We start from the raw sequence: 23,680 nt of genomic DNA, 5'->3' as shown, positions 1-23,680 counted from the left end.
CATGAGTTGGGGGGAGGGTGTTGGCCTCGAGGGTGATATTGATTCAGAAACACTTGAAAGAATAAATTGTAATATGTGTCTGGTTTGGATTTGAATTTGGACATAATGTAAAAAGATGTTGAGAAGGATGAATTTTTTTTTCAGAGCTTAGGTGTGATAGTGGCATTGTGTTTTTTTTAAATTTTGAGGTGAAGTGATATAACTGAGGGGAAGTGGAAGATATACAGATGATCAAGAATGGTATAATACTGAGCGAGAGAGATAAATTAGGACTTTGGGGTTAATAGATGCACTATATATAAAATCTATAAACAGTAAGAACCTACTGTATAGCACAGGGAACATATTCAGTATCTTGTAATATATAATGGCAAAGGATCTGAAAAAAGGATAGATATATATGTATAACTAAATCACTTGACTGTATACCTGAAACATTGTAAGTCAACTATATTTCAATTTTTAAAAAGTTTACACAAAATCAAACAAAAAAGAATGGTATAATATTGATAATTTTTAAAGATAAGTGATAAGAGTTCATTAGGTTTATTCTGTGTATGTATTAAATAATTCATATTTGTTTGAAATAGCTATCAAACCTTGACCAAGACAGTGTTTTACTCAACTTTTTGACCTCTGCCCTCTGATAAGCAAATAGTGGTATTTTGTGGTAATTCTTCTTTTTTTTTTTTAGAATTTGTTTTTTTGTTGTTGTTCCCCGGTTTGTTCCTAGTTGAGTATAATGTTTTCTGTGCCCAGTGCCATGCCAAGTAAATTAGATAGAAGTAGCCTCACCTCTCCAGTAAGTTGAACATTTATGTGGACACATTCACACAGTGGAGATGCAGATGAGCTCAAATAATACAAGCTCAGGATAAATATTTGGGTATTTAAAACATGATAGTTTGTATTTTAAGAAGGAAAGGACATGAGATAACGGTCTTTACATCATGATGCCGTGTGTTTTAAGAAGATAAGGGAGCTCAGTGGAAGATTGCATGCTTAGGATGCACAAGGTCCTGGGTTCAATCCCCAGTACCTCTGTTTAAAAAAAGAAGATAAGGATATAATTACTGGGAAAGTTGGAATTGATGGCTGAGTGCTGTGGAAACTAATCCACTTACTTTTCTATTTGTATCTTTTTTGTTGGACTATTGATCTAGTGCTTATTTTCTTGACCTGCTTTCCCTTTTACAGGCCAATTCTTATGAACTTATTTTAGCAGTACTAAAGGAAAAATGATGAAATAGAGAGTACAGTACTCTCTAAAACCAGTGTGTTCTGTAATCATAGAGTTAGAACTTTGGAATAAGAAGAACATGGCCAAAATATTTAAGTGGCTGTCTGATTATATATTTGCTATAAAACTACTTCACTTATGTCTCTCTAGGTTGGCAAATAAACAAGATAAGGAAGGGGCTTTAGGAGAAGCTGATGTGATTGAATGTCTGTCTCTGGAAAAACTGGTCAATGAGCACAAGTGCCTATGTCAAATAGTAAGTTTTTGCTCTTTTGCCCTATGGATGATGTTAATTAATTATTAATGAGTTTTGAAAAATCATGTCAGGAGAGTTATTGTGCAATCTTAAGAAAGATGGACAGATTTAATCATTTATTCTGGTTTCAGAAACTGATCATTAGGCTGTAAATCCTAAAAGATGCTTACTGCCATGAATTCCCTCATGTGAGGAGTTAAAACATTCTGCTATTTTTAATAAGGAGGAGTATTTTTCTTCTGTAAGTTCAGTTTTAATCTGTCAGTGAGTTTGTTTAAAATTTAACTGGCACCTTCAGCTTCTTGTGTCTTAATAGCTCTCATAGTTCATAGATATAATCCATAAAATATTTCAACTCCTATATGTATACTAATGTAGTGATCATTGCAAAGGTGTGTTTTGTAAGTTAAAGAAGCAGGTGCTTCATATCATTAATTTAATGGCTTAATTTTGATTTTCTAGTAATTATACTTAATGGTTTATGAATAAATTTTTGTAGAGAACTTTTTGTTTTAATCTTTAAGTCAGATAAATTGCTATTTTTCAGGAACCTTGTTCAGCAGTCTTGGGATATGGAAAGAAAATTGACAAGTCCATTAAAAAGGGCCTTTATTGGCTGCTGCATATCATTGCAAGAGACTTTGATGCCTTAACTGAACGCATCCAAAGAGACACAACAGAACAACGAGCTCTTGAGGAACAAGAGAAACGAGAAAGGGCTGAACGAGTACGAAAATTACGGGAAGAAAGGTAAGTAGATTAATTTTGTAGCACAGTGTGTATGAAAAGTAAAAAACACCGCACTTTTATAAACAATTTCTTAGTTTTGCCTATTCAGGTTTGCCTCTTTTTGTATGAAGGAAGACACTAGGTGAATTTTTTTGTTTCTGTAGACCTACACCAGTTTGGGTGATAGGGTTCTGATTTTCCTGGTGGTGTTAGAGTAGTTAAATTTATTCCTTAGGTATTTATATTTCCCACAGTTTTAAGATTTTTCTCTTTTCTTATACATACCTTCAGTACAGTGGTTCTCAACCCATGGGATGATTTTGCTTCTCAGAGGACATTTGGCAATGTCTAGGAACATTTTTGCTTGTCATGGCTGTGGGGAGGTGGAGTGCAGTTGGCATCTAGCGGGTAGAGGCCAGGGATGATGCTGAACATCCTGTGACGCACAGAACAGTCTCCCACAGCCAGGAATATGTCAGCAGGCTGAGAAACCAACCCTTCATTAGTCTCAGCAAGAATACAAGGGAAGCTGTGAGTGGATCAACCAGATGAACCAAATCTGATCTTCAACACTAGTTTTGTCTGAAAGTAGACTAAGTTGCACTATCTCGGGTTATTAAAACACATTAAAAATTTTTTTAAACTATGTTGCCTGAAAGGAATTTTTAAAATATGTTTAGCAAACTCTAAGTTCAAAAATAAATTTACATAAATTCTACCACAGAATCATTTATAATAATCAATGCTGCAAGAAAGTACTCAGATTTGATTAGAAGTTGAATTTAATACTTAATACCACGATTTCTCTTCCGCTGGATTGTTACATGGCAAAGGAGGAGAGAAGAAACATTTCTAAGTGAGCTCGTAGAAGATCCAAAGTTGTCTTCCATCCACCTACGTGATGTTGGCCTTCCATGTGCTTCTGTAGTTACAGCCTGGGAGGCAAGAAACCACTTGGTACCCTGGTGATGCCGTTGTGAGGTGCTCCTTTACCCTGTCAAGGAAGTCCTCTGGTTACTGATATCTTTCATTTAATTCAGAGATAGGACTTAAAGGAAATAAATATTTGGAGAAAACTCTTCTGTCCTCAAGTGCTCAATATCATGAGCAGGTCAGTCATCTAGGTCACTCTTGATACCAATATGAGGTTCTATTCCTGTGAGAATCTTTGGTTTTCTATTCTAGAGTGTATATTTTCATGATATAAAGCTCAGTACACCCAATCATTCATGTAAGTATACCTTTTATGTATTTATAAAAATAAAATATATGGCCGTACTTTTCTGAAGACTCCTTTGCTTTTCCTCCACTTAACAAAACAAACGAAAAGATCAAAAAAATTGAGTTGGATAAAAGAAATCTAATTAGTCATTTTTTTCCCGGTTTTTACTTTTTCCATAAAGATATTCCAGATCATGTTACCGGCATGCTTTTCTGATACCTGTTCCCCTTTCCTCCTTTCTCCTAGGCATGCCACTTGTGGTCTGATATTCCTTTCCTTTTGAACAGAGACTCCATAATTAGAAGTAAATTGGCATTTAGACAGGTGTAATTAAAAAAATAAACAAAACCTCTACATTGTTAAGTCTAATCCAATAGGTTCAGATATTTTTGAAAAAACAGTAAAACAAGCTGCTATTGGTTTCTGAAAATAGTATATTAGTATCAAATACCTGAAATTGGTTACTAATAAATGAATAACACTAATAACAATGACTGTCCTATATGTATGTTTATTTACAGAATGCTTTCACATATACGTTATCTGAAATAACCCTATGAAGTAGGTATTTTTATCCGCATTTATGGGAAAGCTGAGGCTTGAGGATCCAGATACATGTCCAAGGTCACAGGGGCGGTAAATTGCAGGTCTCTTAATCTTGGCTTCCTAGGTATAGAATGAAAGGATGTATCTTTCCATTGTAAAACTTAATTAATAAATGCCTTAGTAATGAACATTGACATTGCTATACTACACTTACAGTCTAGTTGCAAATCTACAATAGTCATGTTTCTGTCTTCAGCTGCTTCTTTTAGTAACTTATTACCTTCCTCTGTCGGGCAACATTAACTATAAATCACAGAGATGATAAAAAATATAGAAGTACTTATTTAATCTGATTGATAAAGGGGAACTTATTTTTATAGCCTTTTCTACTTTTGCAAAGAAGAGTTGTTGTCTAGTTCATATATGATATATATAACTTGACACAGCCCTTAAGAAGAGGATTTATTTATCTGGTTAACATCAGTGAAGAGGGCAACCAGCATTGGTTTGAGAGGGTAACTAATAAATTGATAAATATAAGCCCTTGTCACAAAGAAAAATAGTAATATGCACTGTTGACATTAAGAAATCAGTCATAACAAAAGTCATTTTTGTTAGCATTTCTTTTAAAGTTCAAATGATTAATCTTTACATGGAGATAGAAGCCTTTTACCTGAATAAGGATTTCTGAAAATCTCTCAGTAATTCAAAGCCATGTGTAGATGTTTAAATCACTGAATATAATGGCCTTAAACCTATTGCAAAACTTGTTTAACATGGTTCATCATTTTCTCATAAGGAATTCCACTTTTTTTTTCCTCAAAAAAATAGAGAGCAAAGAGAGCGAGAGCAGGCCGAATTCGATGGCACCAGTGGTCTGGCTGAGTTGGACCCAGAACCGGTTACTGTTAATCCTTTCCAGCCAATAGCATCTGTAATCATTGAGGTATGGATGGTGGCAGATGTGATGTTTATATCTTAAATCTTAATATCAAGTTGGAATTTGAGAAAGGAGGCAGGGAAATAGAAATATTTTCTAAAAGAAATTAAATGGGAGAGATGGGCTAAACATTTGCTGCTTTTTCTTCCTCTTCATATTTACCTCCTGATCTTGTATAAAAAGGGAAGATGATTTCAGAATTAACTGAGAATGAAAATGAGGATTGAATGTAGCAACTGTCATAGTTACTGTTCTATAAATCTTTTCTTGTCACTTATTTCATATGACAGTAATATGTTTACTCTTATTTACATTGTCTTTTCCCTTTATTGCTGTTATTATCCCTTTACAGTAATATTTAGACGATTATGATGAATTAGAGTACATAAATGATTTTCTAATTATTTTTCCAGGATACTTACTGTTTGAAACTATAATAAATTCTTTTATATCTGAATATCATTTATTTTCATTTTAAATATCAGAATAAGTAGTTTACCAAAATTAATTTGTAGATTTTAATCATGAAGAAATTAAGGGGTTGTGTGTGCACGTGTGTGTGTGTCTGTCTGTCTGTCTGTCTGTGTATCTGTGTCTTTGTTTTCATTTTCTCCTGGTGTCCGGAGTTTGCGTTGGTCCTGCCTTCCTCGCCCTCAGCAGCCATGCCTCCTCAGCAGCAGAGCTTCCTAAACCTCCTCTCCATTCACTCAGAGCTTAATGTGGCAGCTGGCTTGCTGGACCCACCTCTGTGTTTTCTATTCCTCTTCCCCTATCACTGCCTCCTTCTACACAGGTATTCATCTAGAAAGATGGATGATTATTTCTTCCTTGGGGCTGCTGCTGAGGAGGGAGGCAGCTCCACAGGTAAGAAGACAATTGGATAGTTTTTGATATTGCTTTATTTTGCAGAATACTTGGAAATATGAGATATTTGGTGTTAAGTTGCTTAGATAGCAGAAGGCTAATTGTATTTAATCTTTTTATTAACTCCATTGCATTTTCCTTAAGTATGTACTTTTCTAAGTAAAGTAGACTTAATAGCTTGAGCTATTGTTTTGTCTTCATCCTATTAAATATTACGTTTGTCAAGTTTGTCTTATGGTCTTTGAAAAATATTGATAGAGAAAAGAGAAATCAGGTTTGATTTTTCACTTTGCGACACTAATTTACTCTATGTGTGTGATAAAGCTTTCCTTGTAAATAATGACCAATTATTTTATAGTACCATAGCTATAATTTCGTAGAAGGCCTTAGCACTTCTACCAACATTGTATTTTTCACATTATAAAGATAAGAACAATACTGACATACAACATAGAATATCTCATATTGAAGTCCCTGAGTTAATTGGTGGCATAGGGAAAGGGCAATTATTATACTTTTAAACTATAGTAATTTTAAGAAGGCCGTCAGTAAAGAAATGAAACAAATGAAAATAAATTATCCATAGTCTCCATTTTACCAGGCAAGTTTTCTTTTTTCCATAAAACTTCTCCTTTGAAATGTTTGCATTTTAGAGAAGCACCTCATTCCTTTGATTTTACCACAGGTAATAAAAATGATGAAGTATTGGTTCCAGAACAGACAGATCAATGAAACAAATAGTAACTAAATTAATACAAACACTTAGTATAAGATAAAGGTGGCATTTCAAATCTGAGAGAAAAGAATGTTGGAACAGCTGAACAATCAAAAAGTAAAATTATTGAACACTGCTTACCAAATTAAATTTCAGAATACTTAAATGTATTAAAAAAAGAAGCCTTAAAAATACTAGCACATAGTATAGTTAAACATTTGTACATCCTTGGAGGAGGAGAAACTTTCAAAATTGGACAATCAAGCCACAAGTCATTAAGTAAAAAACAGGGAGATCTTACATTTAGTTTTTAAAGAGGTGTTCTACAAAGTTAAAGACAAGAAAACCCAAACAAATCCTGATGAAAAATATTTGAGACGCATGCAACAACAACAAAAAAAAGAAACTGTAAAAATATTACTGTGTAAATAATGAGAATCTAATAGAAAAATGTGTATTGGGTTATCATGGATAGCTCCTTAAAGAAAAAAAAAGAATGGCAATAAGGGTATTTAATAGCTTATCTTCAGTAGTGATATCAAGAGTAAATCAAATTCAATCAGCATTAGGTAAAAAATATTTATTAGTTTGGTGGTGATATGAAAGACTGGTAGTGATATATAACATTTTAAAGTTATAGGGAGGGAGGAAGGTATAGCTTAGTGCTAGAGTGTCTACCTTGCATGCATGAGATTCTGGGTCCAATCCCTAGTACCTCCATTAAAGAAAAAAAAAAAAAAACTAATTACCCCCTCCCCCATGCAACAAAAGTGAAAAGAAAACCCTGAATAAATTCTTTAAAAAAAAAGTTGTGGAGAAATGTCACTCTCTTAATCCTTTGCCTGTAATTTGACCTTAGTTTTTCTGAAGAAAAGTTTGTAGTATGTCATATTTTAAAATGTGCTTACCCATCGATCCAAAAGCTCAACTGTTAGGAATTTATTTCTAAAGATCTAATTCAATAATTATAATTCTTACAATAGTGAAAAACTGATAATCATGTTTTTGTTCATTGATTGGGGATTCGTAAAATAAGTTATGATAGAACTATTCAAAATGATAATGAAATTGATGAAAGTAATAATAGCTAACACATACAGCATTATATAATACTTTCCTACCTAACAGTTTGCTATGTGTGTGTCAGCACTATTCTAAGTACTTCATATATTCATTGACAAAGAAAGAAATGTATATTCTTAGTTCTTTTTTGTTTAAAAAATACATGAATATATAGAGGAGACAATCGATCACATTTATGTGTGTCTGTGGGGGTGTCTGTCTGTATGTGTGCTGGGTAAGCAAAGAAGAGCACCTCTTAGTAACTACACACACCAGAGAGCGGTTATCTCTAGATTGGGGAATTACTGGTAATACTTATTTTCTTCCTCTGTACTATCTTTGTTTACTGAATGTTTGGTAAATAGAGTGTTTTAATGATAGATTCAACAAATAATTTTTTGTTTTTGTTTTCCTTTTTCAGTTTTATTAGGTAGAATTATTACACTTTGACTGCACAGATACATTATATTGCATGTAAATACATATATACAATATACTGCATTTTTTTCTTTACATATATGTGCTGATCATTGTTTCTAAGAACACATTAGAGCTTAAGCTTTTTAAACTTACATGCTTATCAAAGTAATAAAGCCAACCACAAAATAAGAATCAACAGAATGTGGTAATCCAATCATAAAGGACAGTCAAATATGGCTTACACATATTCAAGAAATCAATCATTCTTAGTTATAAACAATAAATAGTTCATGTCATCATCATCATCATCATTATTATTTTTAGATTCCACACATAAGTGTTTTCATATGGTATTTTTCTTTCTCTTTCCAGCCCACTTCACTTAAAATGACAATCTTTAGGTCCATCTGTGTTGCTGCAAATAACAAATAATTTTTTCATAGAAATATTACAATGCCCTGAAGTTACAGAGTGCTCTTGGATTATTTGATTTATCCCTTAAAACTGTCTTACATACAACTGTTATATTAAAAATGATTTATTTCATTTTTGTTAGAATGAAAAAAAACTTGAAAGAGAGAAAAAGAGGCAAAATATGGAGAAAGACAGTGATGGCTGTGCTCTGAAACACAAAATGGAGCATGAGCAAGAAGAGACACAGAGCCAGATCAGTGACAGTAGCCAAAAAAACAATGAGTTTGGAATAGTAGAAAATTATAAGGAGACATTAACACAGCAGTTGGAGAATGAAGATGAGACAGATCAGCGATCATCAGAATCAGGTGATAAATCTAGTTGTTAAAAAATATGTATATGTAATCATTTATTTATTGTAAAGTTTTATATGTTAATATATAACATATAAATAACAAATGAACTATATATATAAAACTTAAAAAATACTTTTCATTTGTCATGATTATTTTCATAAAAAATGCATTTTATCTCCAAATGTGATATGTATCATAGTTTTCTTATGAATTTTAATTATTAGTCAATTTGCTAACTTACATTTTTATTCATAGTCATTTGTAAGAAAAGAATTTCAAATTTCAACAGAAAATTCTGTTTTTAATTGTACTTTTTAAAATTTGGAATATTGCATAGCCCCAGGAATCCTTGGAATGTATTTGAAACCTTTAAGGCTTTTGGAGGGTTTGTTTTGTTTTGTTTTTCTTAATTCTCATAATGTAACAATCATCATCATTTCCTTTATTTACTTGTTATTTCTGTAGGATGCAGACATAATTAGCTGAATATTTTAAAAGCTTTATCAAATAGTCATTTTCCTCTTAATATTACATAGAATTTTCAATTCATAATTGCTTTTCGTTTTCTAAGTGGTTATGTGATTTAACAGGAAGTTCAGGTCTTTTGGTGTCATAAAGAGATAACCTTCGTTTGGACTCAGACAATCTGGGATAGCAACCTGACTTTCTCATCTACTGGATAAATGTTTTTATATAGCATTCTTCAGTTCTAGTGTCCTCACCTCTAAAATGGCATTGTGCCATCTTTTTTTAGCAGGCTTGTAGGTTTACTTATAATAAAAATAACCCTACAGTGTTCCTAGCACAGGGCCTGACACGTGGGAGATACTCAGTAATCATCTCTACATCAGCAGTATGGTTCCATGCTATGTAAGAATTTTTGTACAGTATCAGAGTTATTGAAAATAAGATCTCAGTCCCTGAGGTGCAGATTAGCTAACGTGGATATTTTGCAGTATAAAAATAATCAGATTTGAAAGTTATGTTTTTTTGTAATTTGGGGAGTTAGGGTAGCAACATTTGTACCCATATAGCTCTGTCAACAGAGTAAAACAAAAAGTAGACTTAAAGTGTCCTTGCAATATATTGGAAGAATTCTTTCTAACACTAATGTGTTGGTAAAGAGCAAAATGACTTGATAGATGATGTGAACATATAGCATAGGAAGATCTAAGTCAATTGTATAACTGTAATAGTAATAATTATAATGTATTTTATACTTTAAAGCATAGTTTCAAAAGCTTTATATTATTTAACACAGCATTATGTTATTCAGCATAGCAATCCTAGGATATATTATTCTCATTATATGGAACAGGAAACCAGGGACTTGGAGAGGTTGAGTAATTTAAGATCATATGTCTCATCTGTGGCTGTGCTGAGACACGCTCCCTTCAACTTTAGATCAGCTTCTCCATATCCTATGCTCTTCCATGACCCTGTACTACTGCCCATCCTCAAGTCCGTGTGGTTCTGGAATCTCTCTTTCCTTTCTCCCAGCTGTAAAGCCTACAGCTTTAATTGTAAAAACATGTCTCTGTTTCTATCTGGAGTGAAATGTCTCAAATGACAGTAATTTATTTAGAAAAATAGTGTTTTTCTAAATATGTTTGTATTTCTCATTGCTTTGTAGGTTTCATAGATTTGACTGTTCCTCACGTTTCCCAGATAATTCCCATTTTAGAAAATGTATAACATATGTATACAAATTTAGCAGTTTGGGATTTTCAACTAAAATATTTCAGTGACTTTGATGTTTGGTTGTTTAACTACTATGCCATCCTGGTTTACATTGTTAATGTTCATACGTTAACGATATAGATGCACTTAAAATGTTCTTATGTGCTTAAATGAGAATCTGTAGATAGTTATTTAAAAAAAAATACAAATTCAGTTCTTAAGGTCTAATAATGTGGGTGTGGTTATAATATTTGTATTGAGCATATCTTGTTTGGGGGTTATTTTAATGGATAATGTATTTAGATTTGATTGGGGTCTTTTTTCATATTTCAAAGGATTATTTTTGGACTTAATACCTAGAATCATTCTATATATCCTACTGAGACAAATCAACACTTCTTTTTCCCCAGGCCATTCTTAGTTTCATGGAAATCCCTGCAGTTAGATAGTTCCATTTACTTAATATGACATTTGGGGGAAAATGTTTCTTTTGGAAATATGAACCTTTTTTTATTCTGAATCATCTCTCATAGAATGTGCCATTTGTATCATATTTATTAATCATTCATTCAATAAGCAATCACTTAAAAATTATTCTAAGTAAAAGCAAGTTCACGTTTCATTATTGGTAACAATTTTTAAGTTGAATATATAGTCCTATGGTAATAATAATAGCAATAGCCTAATAATCCTATTCTTTATTTTTTGTTATAGAAGCTTACATTTTCCCAAAGGCATAACGTTCCTTGTTCATATTCTTACAGATAACAGTAGAAAGAAAACTAAGAAACTAAGAATGAAGAGGAGCCACCGTGTAGAACCTGTTAATACAGATGACTCTGCTCCTAAGAGCCCAACACCACCCCCACCTCCTCCTCCTGGTGAGTAAATTGATATTGATACTAAATTTAGAAATAGTGCTGTAAACAATATTAGAAGAAAAAGAAATTTTGTAGCTTTTATTCAGTATATGCATTATCTTACAAATTTGTGAAAGGGGTAGAATTCTTTGCTCCATCTACTTTGTTCAGAATTTATCAACTTAATTATTGACTGCTTTTTTTAGTAAGAAAATAATGTTTTATGAAGGTATAAAAACAAGTAAAAATTTTAAAAATTAGTAAAAATTAATAATAAACCTTTACCTGAGGACTTCCTGTAATGGATTCAAGTCCTATTTGAAATATCAGTACCCAGCTTGCTAAAAGGAATTTGTTTAATGAATGGATGGCTAATAAGAGTTTTTAAAAAAATGAATCTTTCATCCTTAAAGTTGACATTTGAAACCAACATGTGTCTTATTTCCAGTATATTTCCATTGTACATACTGACCTTCTTAGCTATTCATGAGGATTAAATGGGATATTGCATATAAAGACATACTAACTGCACAATAATTTTGAGTAATTTTTTAGCATTAGGCATAGTAGCTCACATACTCAAATATCTAAACGTATATGTTTATAGTGTCTTTTTAGCCCTGCCAGAAGGCTTTAGATGGTAACGTTATCAACTGAGAATTATTTTAAGACTCATTGCTAGTATTACATTTAATAAGCATACATTTCTTTTAACCTCTGCTAGGAGTTAGAATAGGAGCCCAAGGTTATTTATGGTGGTGATGCAGATGCTTATATTTTTAACTAAAGGTAAATAAAAACTTAAAACAGATATTACCAACCTACAATTACATTTTTAAACAGAAGCCATTTCAAACAGGTGTATGGTTACTCAATACCATATTATTCAGTAATATGTGAACTGACATAGAAGTTAAATACATTCCTGTGAGAGAGGGATCCTCTCAGCAGACCTAAAGAGACATTGTTTAACAATGTTTTTAAATGTTTTTCTTTTCCTTTAGTTGGCTGGGGAACCCCCAAAGTCACTAGACTTCCAAAACTTGAGCCTCTTGGTGAAACACGTCATAATGGTAATGCAAAGGATCAGTTTTCAAGTATCTATACGTATCACAGTCACTTTTCTTTACCTCATTACTTCAACAAGCTTTTACTTTTGGAAGCCTTTCAATTCCACAGCCTTTTTCACTATACTTCACTTTTTTTCATTTATTTAATTTTTTTTTATTTTTAAGTGCCCTTTGCCTCGATATAATTTGATCTGATGTTTACCTTAGAATACAGAAGTAGATAATCGTAGCTCGTGTTTATCCATTAGATGTTAATGTAAATAGTTATGAAAAGGGAAAGATTTTAAAGCAACTTAAATTAGATATGAGGCATTACAATTATACGTAATAGTTTTAAAAAGAAACTTCATTGTCCTGTATGTGTCTAATATCCTCAATGATAATCTCACGTAATTGTTTTTTCTCTGCTTCTAATGACACAGCTGCTGAATATTAAAATGAAGCAAAGAGTATCACAGTTTGTAAAATCAGAGACCAAATCAGTAAACCAAATAAAGTTCAGCTAACTGGAAAGGAAGTTACGAAAGGGTTCACTGACTCAAGGAAACAGTCTTTTTGGATGAAATTAACATATGATTTAGTACAGCCAGTATAGGGCATAAGAACTCCAACTGGAAAACTAGAGAAAAGACAGTTGGGAGTAGAGAACTGCCTAATACAACAGGCACAAGTTCTGATTTCAGACAATCAGCCCAGATTCTTTCAATAAAATATTTGTAGAATGCAAAAGGATAAATAAATAAACAAGTAAACAAATAAAATATATAATAACTTAATAAACTTTTTTATCAAGAATATCCAGTTTTCTTTTTGATAGCTCTGTTTACCTAATCTAGACCTTAGCTTTCTAAGAAGACACATTTACTAGGAAAAAAAATTCAGAAGTTTAATCTTTAGAAAAGTGTTACCAAACAATCTGAAATTATATTAAACTGTATAAAATATTTCTATTCAAAAAGTATATCAATATAAATGTGCTGTTTGCTTTCAGTTTTCTGAATACTATGTTAATAATGAAATATTTCTTCTTAATCATTACTGAAAATTGTTTTTTATTACATTATCTGTTTAAATATTTACTGTTTTAGAAACAATTACATTATATATGTGTATATGTGTATATGTAAGCATACATGTAATAAAGATATTAATTTCATATATAACAGATATTATTTTTTCTCTTACTGAATTAGGCATCCAACAAACAATTATTTTGTATTTGATACCACCCAAAACATTTGTGATGCCAAGATAAATGAAACGTAAATTCTGCATTTCCAGGGATCTTAGTCTGATAGAAAAGATAATACTTCAGCTTTCTGTAGTATATATGACAATTTACACTATGGAGGAATAGGTTCTATGGTGTAAAATTGGAGTACTGTGCATAGACTGCCTAGGCAGTGGAAGTGGTATTAGACCTGTATCTTTGAAGAATACAGAAAGTCAGGAAGCAGAAGAAACAGACTGTTCAAAGGTAGAGAGTTGGGAAAGAATATTGCTTATTTGAAAAACAGAAGTCACTCGTGACTAGAGCTTAGGTTCATGTGGGTAGAGTGGGTAAAAAAGAGGAAATTCAAAGTTACTGGGAGTGTTGAAACTGAAATTATGACTTATAGCCAGATTGTTTAGGGCCTCACATATATGTTGAGATGTCTGGACTTGCTATAATTTTACGTGAGACACAACACGTTTTTAGCAGGGAAATAGTATTACTAGATTTATTGTTTAGGAAAATAATTTTTGTCACAATGTAAAGTACAGGCTTAATTGTGGCCACACCCTGAAGTAAGCGTCCCATTTGGAAGCTGTTGGAGTAGTCAGGGTGAGAAGTGAGAAATAGGAATTGGAATTGAAAATAAAAATGTATACAAGAAATACTTTCACATAACCAACTCGACAGGTAATGTGAGTGCCTGTAATAGCCAAATAATCCTAATTCATTCCTCCTATCCCTTGTTTTATTGCTATCATCCGTTTTATTTATATGTAGGCATACGTAATCAAAAACATTGTTGCTATTAGTATTTTGAACAGATTGTTATCTGTTAGATCAATTAAGAATAAGAAAAATAAGTTTTCATTTTATCTTTACGTATTTCTTTGATGTAAAAGTGTTTTTTCCCTCTGGCTTCTTTCAGGGTTTTTTTCTTTTTCCTGTAATTTGAAAATGATATATTATACCTAGATGTAGTTTTGGGGTCATTAATCCTGCACAGTGTTCTCAGAGTTTCTTGGACCTGTGGTTTGGTGTTTGACATTAATTTGGGGAAATTCTGAGTCATTATTACTTCAGATATTGCTTCTGTTCCTTTCTCTCTTCTCCTCGTATTCCCATTACACGTGTATTACACCTTTTGTGGTTGCACAGCTCTTAGATGTTCTCTCTCTTTTTTTTTTTTCAGTTTTATGTTTTTAGTTTTCAAGGATTCTGTTGATATATCCTCTTATCTTAGAAGTTCTTTTCTCAGCCATGTGCAGTCTACTAATAAACCCATCAAATGCATTCTTTATTTCTGTTACAGTGTTTGTTTGTTTGTTTGTTTGTTTCTCTAGCATTTCTTTTTTGTTCTTTCTTAGGATTTCTGTGTCTCTGCTTACACTGCCCATCTGTTTTTGCATGCGGTCTACTTTAACCATTAAAGCCCTTAGCTTATTACTCATAGTTGTTTTTAATTCCTGGCCTGATGATTCCAATATCCCTGCCAAGTCTTGTTCTGATGCTTGTTCTGTCGCTTCCAACTGTGGTTTTTGTCTTTTGGAATTTTTTCTTGATAGTCCAGCATGATGTACTAGGTAAAAGGAACTGCTGTAAATAGGCCCTTAGTAATAATACCGTGGTGATGTGGGGTGACGGGGAAGTGTTCTATATTCCTGTGATTAGGTCTCAGGTCTTTCAGTGAGCCTGTGCTTCTGGAATTTAACTTCACAAGAGTTTCTCAAGTTTTTTTCCCCCTCGTTAGGTAGGACAGAATCCCTCGAGCCAAGTGGAATTGGTCATTTCCCTTCTTGGGTCAGTTAGGTTCTGATAACACCCCAGCAGGTTAGGTTCTGATTAACTAGTTTTCTCTGAGCGCAGGCCTTGTTGAGAAGAACAAAGTAGCTGCTGGTAGCGTCAGTTTGCAATGTTCTGCTTTAGGTATGTGTCATATGGGAGCCTGGAAACTGCAATAAACATGATTATATTAATATATTATAATATTTTATTTTATATATATATAAAAATAAAAAGATGAGCAAAGTACTTTGCAGTATTCATAACGGGAGCTTTTCCCCTGCTCTGCCAGAAGCAGGAGGGAGTTTTTCTCCAGTATTTACTGTGGGAATTTGTTCAGGCTTCTGGAGGTGACTCTCACAATATTATGGTGGGGGGGGGTCATAAGACTGAAGTTCCCTGGAGTCGTTAACTCTTGGATTTATCCACACTAAGTGTCCAGCAGCTCATCAGTCACCATTCTGATTTTCTTATCTCGCCACCTGTTCCTTCAGCAATTTCCATTCATGAATGTCTGCTCTGGTAAACTGACTTCCTATATTTGCCTGTCTGTCTCTTGAATATCCAGGTCAATGGTTTTTGTGACCTCCCCTCTCTTACAGATTTCAGAAAAATTGGTGATTTTTCAGTCTATTCAGCTATTTACTTCTTGTTAGTATGGAGTGACTTACAAGCTCCTTAAATGCTGTTATGACTTTGCTAAATTAACATTTATTACCATCCAGCATCCAGCTACATGCTGGATGGTAAGCCTTGGTTTAAAAAGACCACAAGAGAGATCAAAATAGTGAAATTACTCACAGTTCCTGGAGGAAGTACATGGCATGCTTCAGGGGTTCCACAGTGGGAGCTGGGAGATCAAGGCAAGGTGCAGGCAGAGAGAGCTGCAGGACCTGGGCCACATGCCTTTATTAGGGTCTGTGGGTGGAGTGCTTTGGGATTCCCAGGCTAGGGCCAGATTGGTCAGTTCAAACCCCAAACAGCAGAGTTTTGGTAAGCTCTTCTGGGGTCTTTTCTAAGGGAAGACAAGGGAGACAGTTGATCTGGAGGGCCACCAGGAAGTTATATCAGGGACTAAACATTTACTTGTGATTCTGCAGGCTGTTTTCTAGGGTGTGTTTTTGCATGAGGTGCTGGTATCTATTTAAAGCCTCCACTGGCCTGGTGGCCAGATGAAATAGATGCTGAGGCAACGACACCATGCAGTAGTTTAGCTGAACTCTGGTACATGCAGAACTGGAAATAGGCCCCTAAATACATTTTTAATATATTTATTTCAGTGATCCTGCACCCGTGCTTCTAGAATAATTTCAAGGTAGTAGGTCAGAAAATAATTACTTATTGAAGGTTTCCATATGCTATTAAATTTATAGACCAATTTATGATAATTAAGGGATACAAACTTATTATGAAGTACAAATTAAGACTTTTTTGGTATCAAATATGTCCTAAATCACTGAGCTATATTGAAGCATCATTGTAAAAGATTCCTACTTACCAGAATACTAACATAATTAATTTTTCTCCCCACATTCCTAGAAGTAATAGCCTTTGGATAAGAATGCAGATTGTACAAATACTGATTTTTATCAGGGCTTTGGCAACAGGTTCCATAAATTTTGAATGTTTGTTTTATTCTAATATGAACATGTGATTGGAAAAAGTAACAATAATATATACATTAGATACAGCTTTTATTAAATCAAGTGGAGATTAATTTATAACCTAGAGTTGGGAATTTGCCCTACTGATTGTGTTTTGAATTTACTCAAGTCTTCTTTGATTCTGACTTTTTCCCCCTTATTCTCTCCGCTCATTGCTTCACCTGTAAAATCAAAGTGTTTTACTCATTAAATGTGTTGGCTGGAAATTAATGAATTGTGTCAAAAATCTTGATGTAATGTAACAGTTTTGCATTTTTGGTCTCCCTTCTTTACATAGATTTCTATGGAAAGCCACTCCCTCCCCTGGTTGTGCGACAGAGACCTAACAGTGATGCTCACGACATCATCTCGTAACCAGGTCATACGGTCGCACTCTCTTAATATTGGCCGCCTGAACTGGAGGACCTTCTTTCTCCAAGGAGAAAATCCCTGAACATTGATGACTGGGGCAGGACACCCTTAGCAGTTTCAGTGAGCCAAAGACCTGACTGATCTGATAATTACTTTTCCATGTTCTTCATACTTTTTTTTGTTTGTTTTGTTTTTGTTTTGTTTTTTAAAGGGGAAGCAAAATGAGCAGCAAATGGGGCGAGCAAGAGTTGGTAATGACTCTGGTTTATACATCCCACTCATGGGCATATTCCTGAAGGGAAACCTCTTCAGAAAAAGAGCCAGTGGGCTCTATACCCTTTCTTTACTCTTTATTTAATTGTCTTTATTTCTCCATCTTTAACATTTGTAAGACATGTACATGGAAAGGGAACTCTTGGGAATTTATAAGCTAAATTTTTAACTTTTTATATTTTTCTAAAACTTTTAAGGATTTTAATTACTATGACATTGTGCACTTTTCTACAGATGCTATGTTTAAATTGTGTTTGGAAAATGGAGTTGATTTACTTGACAAACACGAAACTATACAAACAGGATATATTTATATGGTTTGAGGTATGTTTTTGAAGTATACATCCTAATTTGACCTAATTTTAAAATATCTTTTAAAATTAGATTCTCATATTTTTATTCTACCAAATTGTTATTTGACAGCACTAATTAATTAATTTTTGCTGTTATTTGTTTTCTTTGGTAATGCTCCCAATAAATGAAAGAGACTTGCAAAATACCTTTTGACTTAAATGCTTTTTAAGTTAATAAAAATGTTTTATGAAATATCATTAAAAGCCCCAATAAAACACCTCTTTCAAAGGTTAGACCTTTTCAGAGATCAAGGTGCTACTTGTCACTCCCTTGTTCTATCAGAAGCTGCAGTGACTCTTTAAGGTTATTCTAATTCTTTTGTGCCTTGAAATTCAAGGCAAAAAGACCAGAAAAGCTACTGTAGCCCAGAAATTTGTATTTTTTAACTGGGAAATGCTTAGATAGTAAAGAAATAACAATAAAAATGTTGGTTTAAATTACATCTATAAAGAAATAATTTCAAAATAATTTCTCAATTTAAAGTAATAGTACTTCTGTTGCACTGAAGAATGGCATCTGTAGTATTCTGTCTTCTGGCATTTAGACAAGCTTTTAGATACATATTTTGAGTAACAGATTCATAATGGTCCATTTAATTAGAAGCAAACCTTTACTCAAGGTGAAAATAACATAAACAGTATGAATTATAATTACCCTGTTAAAATTAGTCAGTTTGGCAAATTGTACTGACAACAGACATATACTGGTATCTGAAAATAACATGATTAAGTATGCTTAAGGCAGTTTAATATGATTATTTACTTGTAAAATTTTTTTTTAGAATATTGCATTTTATTCACATTTTCTAACTCATTGAACTTTCATTAATCAGATTATTTATTACTCTAAGTCAGCATCGTATGCAATTTTTGGAGTTTTGTACTTGAGACTTACCTTCCACACTGGATAAAAGCATTCTATTTCAGATACAGAAGTCCTAACAAGCTGAATTTGTAAGGAAAAGCAACCCAAGAAGACAGTATGTAAATTCTGAGGTGGATTTTAGAGAACAAACTTGTATATCTTCTTGGTTCCTTTTTTGTAAAATTTATATTTATTCATTTTTTAAAAACTAAACTCATGCTTTTGCCATTTTTTAATATTCATCTAGTATGAGATAAATATGTTTTAAGTTTTTGTTTCCTACCAGTGATTACTATAATGTATAATAATGTATGAGTCCATTTAACAAAAATAAATAAAAATCATTTTGAAGATCTTGAATTTAAATATATGATAAAATGGAATAAATGTTTTATATATCTCTCAAAACTTAATTTGTATTCTTAAAGCATTCTAAAAATATTTTTAAAGTTTTGTAAATCCAGGTGGCTTTTAACAAGTATAAATGCCTATTTTGTTATATGCTGCATTTTTATTCTTAATTATTATGAATTATGACATTTTCACACAATAAAAATAATTTATATCAGTATGCTGCTTTGCTTTTCATTTGATAAACTTAAATGGTTTCTTTTTGGTAATTAGTGCCAAATGAAGGAGCAGAATTCATCTAATTTGTGAATTTACCTGTGAATAGCCCAGAGACATTCAACTATGGAATATGCCATTGTATTTGCAGCTGATCTGTTAACCACACGTCCTTTTACTGACAATATTTTATTTCATTTGATACTTGGTTCTGTATGCTACGCTATTCACATTACTCATTTTCTTCCATTCCACACTAAAGAAATACTTTATGCTTCCAGATGGCAAAAGCTTATCAGAGCTTAGGGGCAGGGCGTGTTTAGTGGTAGAGTGCATGCCTAGCAAGCACAAGATCCTGGGTTCAATTCCCAGTACTGCCATTTAAATAAATAAATAAAACCTAATCTCTACCCCACCCAAAAGTGAAACTGCTTATACAAATAAAGCTGGAGCTTATAAATTTTGTTATCCTTGCCTTTGCTACCTAAGTTTTTCGCTAACTGGAATACACTTTGCAGTTGAGATTCTGCTAATACTAACCTTCTAATTTATCAAGAAATACATTCCAGCTGATAATAAATTCATATACTTCAAAACTTACATTTAAGTATGGTAAGAACTATCAAAATAGCAATAATCCATTGTCTTTGTGGAGGCATAATAAGAGAAGTCTGGTTTTTTGAGAAAAAAGTTATCAGATATGAATTTTCTTTAATGAAATATAATTTAATATTTAAATTATATTTAATTTAATAATTAAATATTTAAATTAATTTAATAAATATAATTTAATATTTAATTATAAATTAAAGGGAAAATATGAAGAAAATAATTTGCTAATTTAGAGCATGAGTTGTAAGTTCCTTTTTTGTGCTGATGAGGAAACAGTATGACCTAGGTAAATGAATCAGTGGTCTCCAAATTTGATACATCCTTTTCAGTACATATTTTTAGTATACATTAAATATAAAGTTACTGTATTAGTTTGCTAGTGCTGCTATAACAAAGTACCACAAACTGGGTGGTTTAAACAACAGAAATTTATTTTCTCAGTTCTGAAGCCTGAAAGTCCAAGATCAAGGTGTTGGCAGGCCTTGTGGGAAACCTCTCTCCTTGGCTTACAAGTGGCCTCCTTCTCCCTGTGTGCTCACATGGTCTTTGCTCTGTGTGCATTTGTTGCTAGCTAATGTCTCAGGGTATCCAAATTTCCTTTTAATAAAGACACCAGTTAGATTGGATTAGGACCCACCCTAAACAACTTTTAATCACCTCTGGAAAGGCCCTGTTTCCAAATACAGCCAAGCTCTGAGGTACAGGGGAGGGAGGTGGTGGTGGCGGAGGGGTGGGGAGGGTGCCAGTGTGGAGTTAGGTCAACATAGGAATTTTGAAGGGAATGGGAGAAGTTTCACTTTTGTTTGTTTGTTTTGGGTTTTTTTGGTTTGTTTTGGGGGGAGGTAATTAGGTTTATTTAAATTTTTAAGAGGACTTTTTTGAACCCCAGATCTCCTGCATGCTGAGCATGTGCTCTAGCACTTGAGCTATATTCTACCCTCTCAGCTCTTAGCAGTTATATACATATTCTATCATACTTTGTACATATACCTCCCTAAATTTTTTCAAAAATTAGAAAAAATAAAATAAAAATACAAGTGGTTATATTTACTTCTGAGTCCCAGTCTGCTGGAGTTTGTACAATACCACTTTGAAGGCCTATAATTTAAAAAATGAGAGCCTCAGCTATCTACTCACCTAAAGCCTGTAACTATGCTTTGTTCTCTTGCTTTGATGGTAAGTTTCTCTGTTGTGCTTTTCTGCCATCCAGTTTAAGGAGCCAACACTCTTGATGACAGATTATTTTACTACAAACCCTGTCTTTATCTTTTGACACATATATCTCTGTATGAACATGAAGGGCTTTGAGAGCTGTTATATATAATTATGAAAATCCATTAAAAAGTTTGTTCTGTAACACTTCTTGTATCAAATGATTTCACAATAAAATTGCTTGAGCATGTAAAAATTAACTTCCTGCTTAGCAGTAAGTCCTTATTAAGCTGCCTCATTCTTTAACACTGTAATGATAACAATAATAATAACAATCTTAAAACCATAGTACAATTTCTGGTATTTTGTGTCAGCTTAATTTCTTATGTCTACAGTGGGTCTAAAACAAGTTGGCCTCTAACAGTTTCTACTCGTAAAATCTCAATGTGAAACTTTGTTTATTCTTCGGTAGCAATTTGGTGTCAGGGAGTGGAAATCCATTAACATTCTCATGATATACTAATATTGGTTCTAGATGGGTTAATGGGTTAAATGTGAAAGATCAACCTGTAAAGAAAAAAGAAAGGAACAGAAGTAACTCCCTTCTATGGGAAGAAATTTGCAAGCAATGAAGTAAATTACAAATTCAAACACTTGACTGCATAAAAATTCACATTTTTTCCACATTCAGAATCTAATGGTGGTAAGAAAAATTGGCAAAGTACTTGAAAATGTGGTATGGTAACATCTGTAATATAAATTAAAATAGCACTAAGATCGCTATAGATAAATGAGTATGAGCAAGTAATTTACAAAAGAAATATGATACTAGTAAGATTTGAAAACTTACCTAGAATAAGGACATAATTAAAAAATTGTATTATCAGACTTACAAAGATTTATGAGCAAAAATGTTTATCAAATAATAAGAATATAGCTAGTAAGTATAATCTCCATACCTTCAAATACTATGCAACTTGTAGAAATTATGTACTGTATAGGAAGAATTTTTAATATAAGAAAATGCCTATAAAAGCAGAAGAGCATACATTATACATAGTTTGATCAACCTTGAAAATGCATAGTTAAGAGAAATATACCAAAATATTAATAGTGATTATCTCTAGTTGTGTTATACATGATTTTCATTCTTATAGGCTTTAAATTTTGGTTTCTTCAATGAGCATTAGTTTATTTAAAAGCCAGAAAATAGAAATACGCTAAAGAAATTACAAAAGAATAAAATAGAACGAATACGACCTCTTTCCAAGCATAACATATCCTCTTTCCCTAATAGAAAAATAGTACATACGATTTCTACTACCACCTTAAAAGTTTTTTATATGTCTACACTGCAAATAGATTACTCTTTTAATTCATTAAATGAAACAATTTGTAATGAGTACAGAAAAAATAAACTACGAAATTTCTTACAGGCTGAAATGTAAACTAACGACTTTTCCTTAAACATGCAACGAACTAATGCATTTAATCATCTCACATCTTAATAATATATTTTCTTTTACACAAAATCTAAATTCATTTTAAAATTATTGGGCAACTTGTTTAAATAAATAAAATATATTAGACTTCAAATCATATTAGGGGTAATGAAGTTTATCTTTTTACATGATCCTAAGATTTGCACCTATGATATACACTTATACTGATATTTTGAGCATCAAGGGTGTCAAAATGATGATGTTCATTAAATATTGGGAACTACGTTAAGCACTGACTTTCTGATAAATTGCTGATTGATGTTAACAAGGTAGCAAATAAAAAATAGCACTAAAAAAGCAAATAAATTGCTATTCCTATCAGAATGGGTGTTAACACTCACTCTCCTGAGAACTAGTAACCCTTCCGTTACTAAAGGTGGGTGAGGAGGGTCAGGTCATTTTGGTCGTCAGGCATTTGGTATCAAAACTTGATAATCACGAAGATCAAGATAATAAAGTAGCAGCTAACATTTGGGCGTTTACTGTTTCCTAGTCTGTGCAAAGCGCTTTACCTGTGTACTTCAGTCAGTTGAACCCTCCTCCTTAAAGAGAGAGATTGTTCCAATTGGCCATCTCTAGGCAATGCTTGACTATTTTTCGTCATATCCATTATTTTATCTTGAGTTCTGAATATTTGGGCTAATGGCGGTCTTCGGATTTGGTAGACAAGCTCCGTAACTAGCTTCACCTCTAAGAACATCTTAAAACAACGCTCGTACTACAAGCCTAATAGGGACAAACATCCCCAGTCGTTCTGAGCCCCAAGTACACAGCAGAAAAGATTGTGAAAGGCGTGTCTATCTAAGCACCGGCCGCCCAAAGTTCCGCCTACGGGTCTCGACCACGCCCCCGGGAGTAGTTGGTCACCGCCTCCTCCAGCCACCCGCCCGAGTAACCTTGCGCTTGACTCTCGAGAGACCTAGGTCTTTTGGCGAGATTTCGTTAAGTCCCGCAAACCAATATCTCGCGAGA

The 23,680-nt window shown here is 33.0% G+C and overlaps 1 protein-coding gene and 1 long non-coding RNA gene across 4 annotated transcripts in view; one reads left to right on the top strand and one right to left on the bottom strand.

Annotated features, from left to right (window-relative positions):
* The window catches only part of ARL13B (ARF like GTPase 13B), a 61,876-nt gene extending 44,317 nt beyond the window's left edge, over nucleotides 1–17,559 (top strand). For 2 of the 3 annotated variants that reach the window (XM_006215605.4, XM_072967133.1), the window contains exons 4-10: nucleotides 1,391–1,496; nucleotides 2,044–2,246; nucleotides 4,825–4,939; nucleotides 8,551–8,776; nucleotides 11,209–11,325; nucleotides 12,309–12,377; nucleotides 17,311–17,559. In XM_006215605.4, coding sequence (XP_006215667.1) covers nucleotides 1,391–1,496; nucleotides 2,044–2,246; nucleotides 4,825–4,939; nucleotides 8,551–8,776; nucleotides 11,209–11,325; nucleotides 12,309–12,377; nucleotides 17,311–17,387 — 913 coding nt within the window. In that variant the 3' untranslated portion in view covers nucleotides 17,388–17,559. The remainder of the gene's footprint in view (nucleotides 1–1,390; nucleotides 1,497–2,043; nucleotides 2,247–4,824; nucleotides 4,940–8,550; nucleotides 8,777–11,208; nucleotides 11,326–12,308; nucleotides 12,378–17,310) is intronic. The other variant, XM_015248989.3, reaches the window with a different exon arrangement.
* LOC116277669 (uncharacterized) lies at nucleotides 2,985–23,583 on the bottom strand. Its single transcript, XR_012075569.1, has 2 exons — nucleotides 23,221–23,583; nucleotides 2,985–3,219 (listed from the first exon to the last, which is right to left on the bottom strand). It is a non-coding gene; the product is annotated as an uncharacterized lncRNA (long non-coding RNA).
* Between the last annotated feature and the right edge of the window lie 97 nt (nucleotides 23,584–23,680).

Source organism: Vicugna pacos, chromosome 1, assembly GCF_048564905.1.
Source record: "Vicugna pacos chromosome 1, VicPac4, whole genome shotgun sequence".
NCBI classification, from domain to species: Eukaryota; Metazoa; Chordata; class Mammalia; order Artiodactyla; family Camelidae; genus Vicugna; species Vicugna pacos.
Note: the sequence above shows the minus strand (reverse complement) of the source record. Positions and strands in the feature narration are given on the sequence as shown.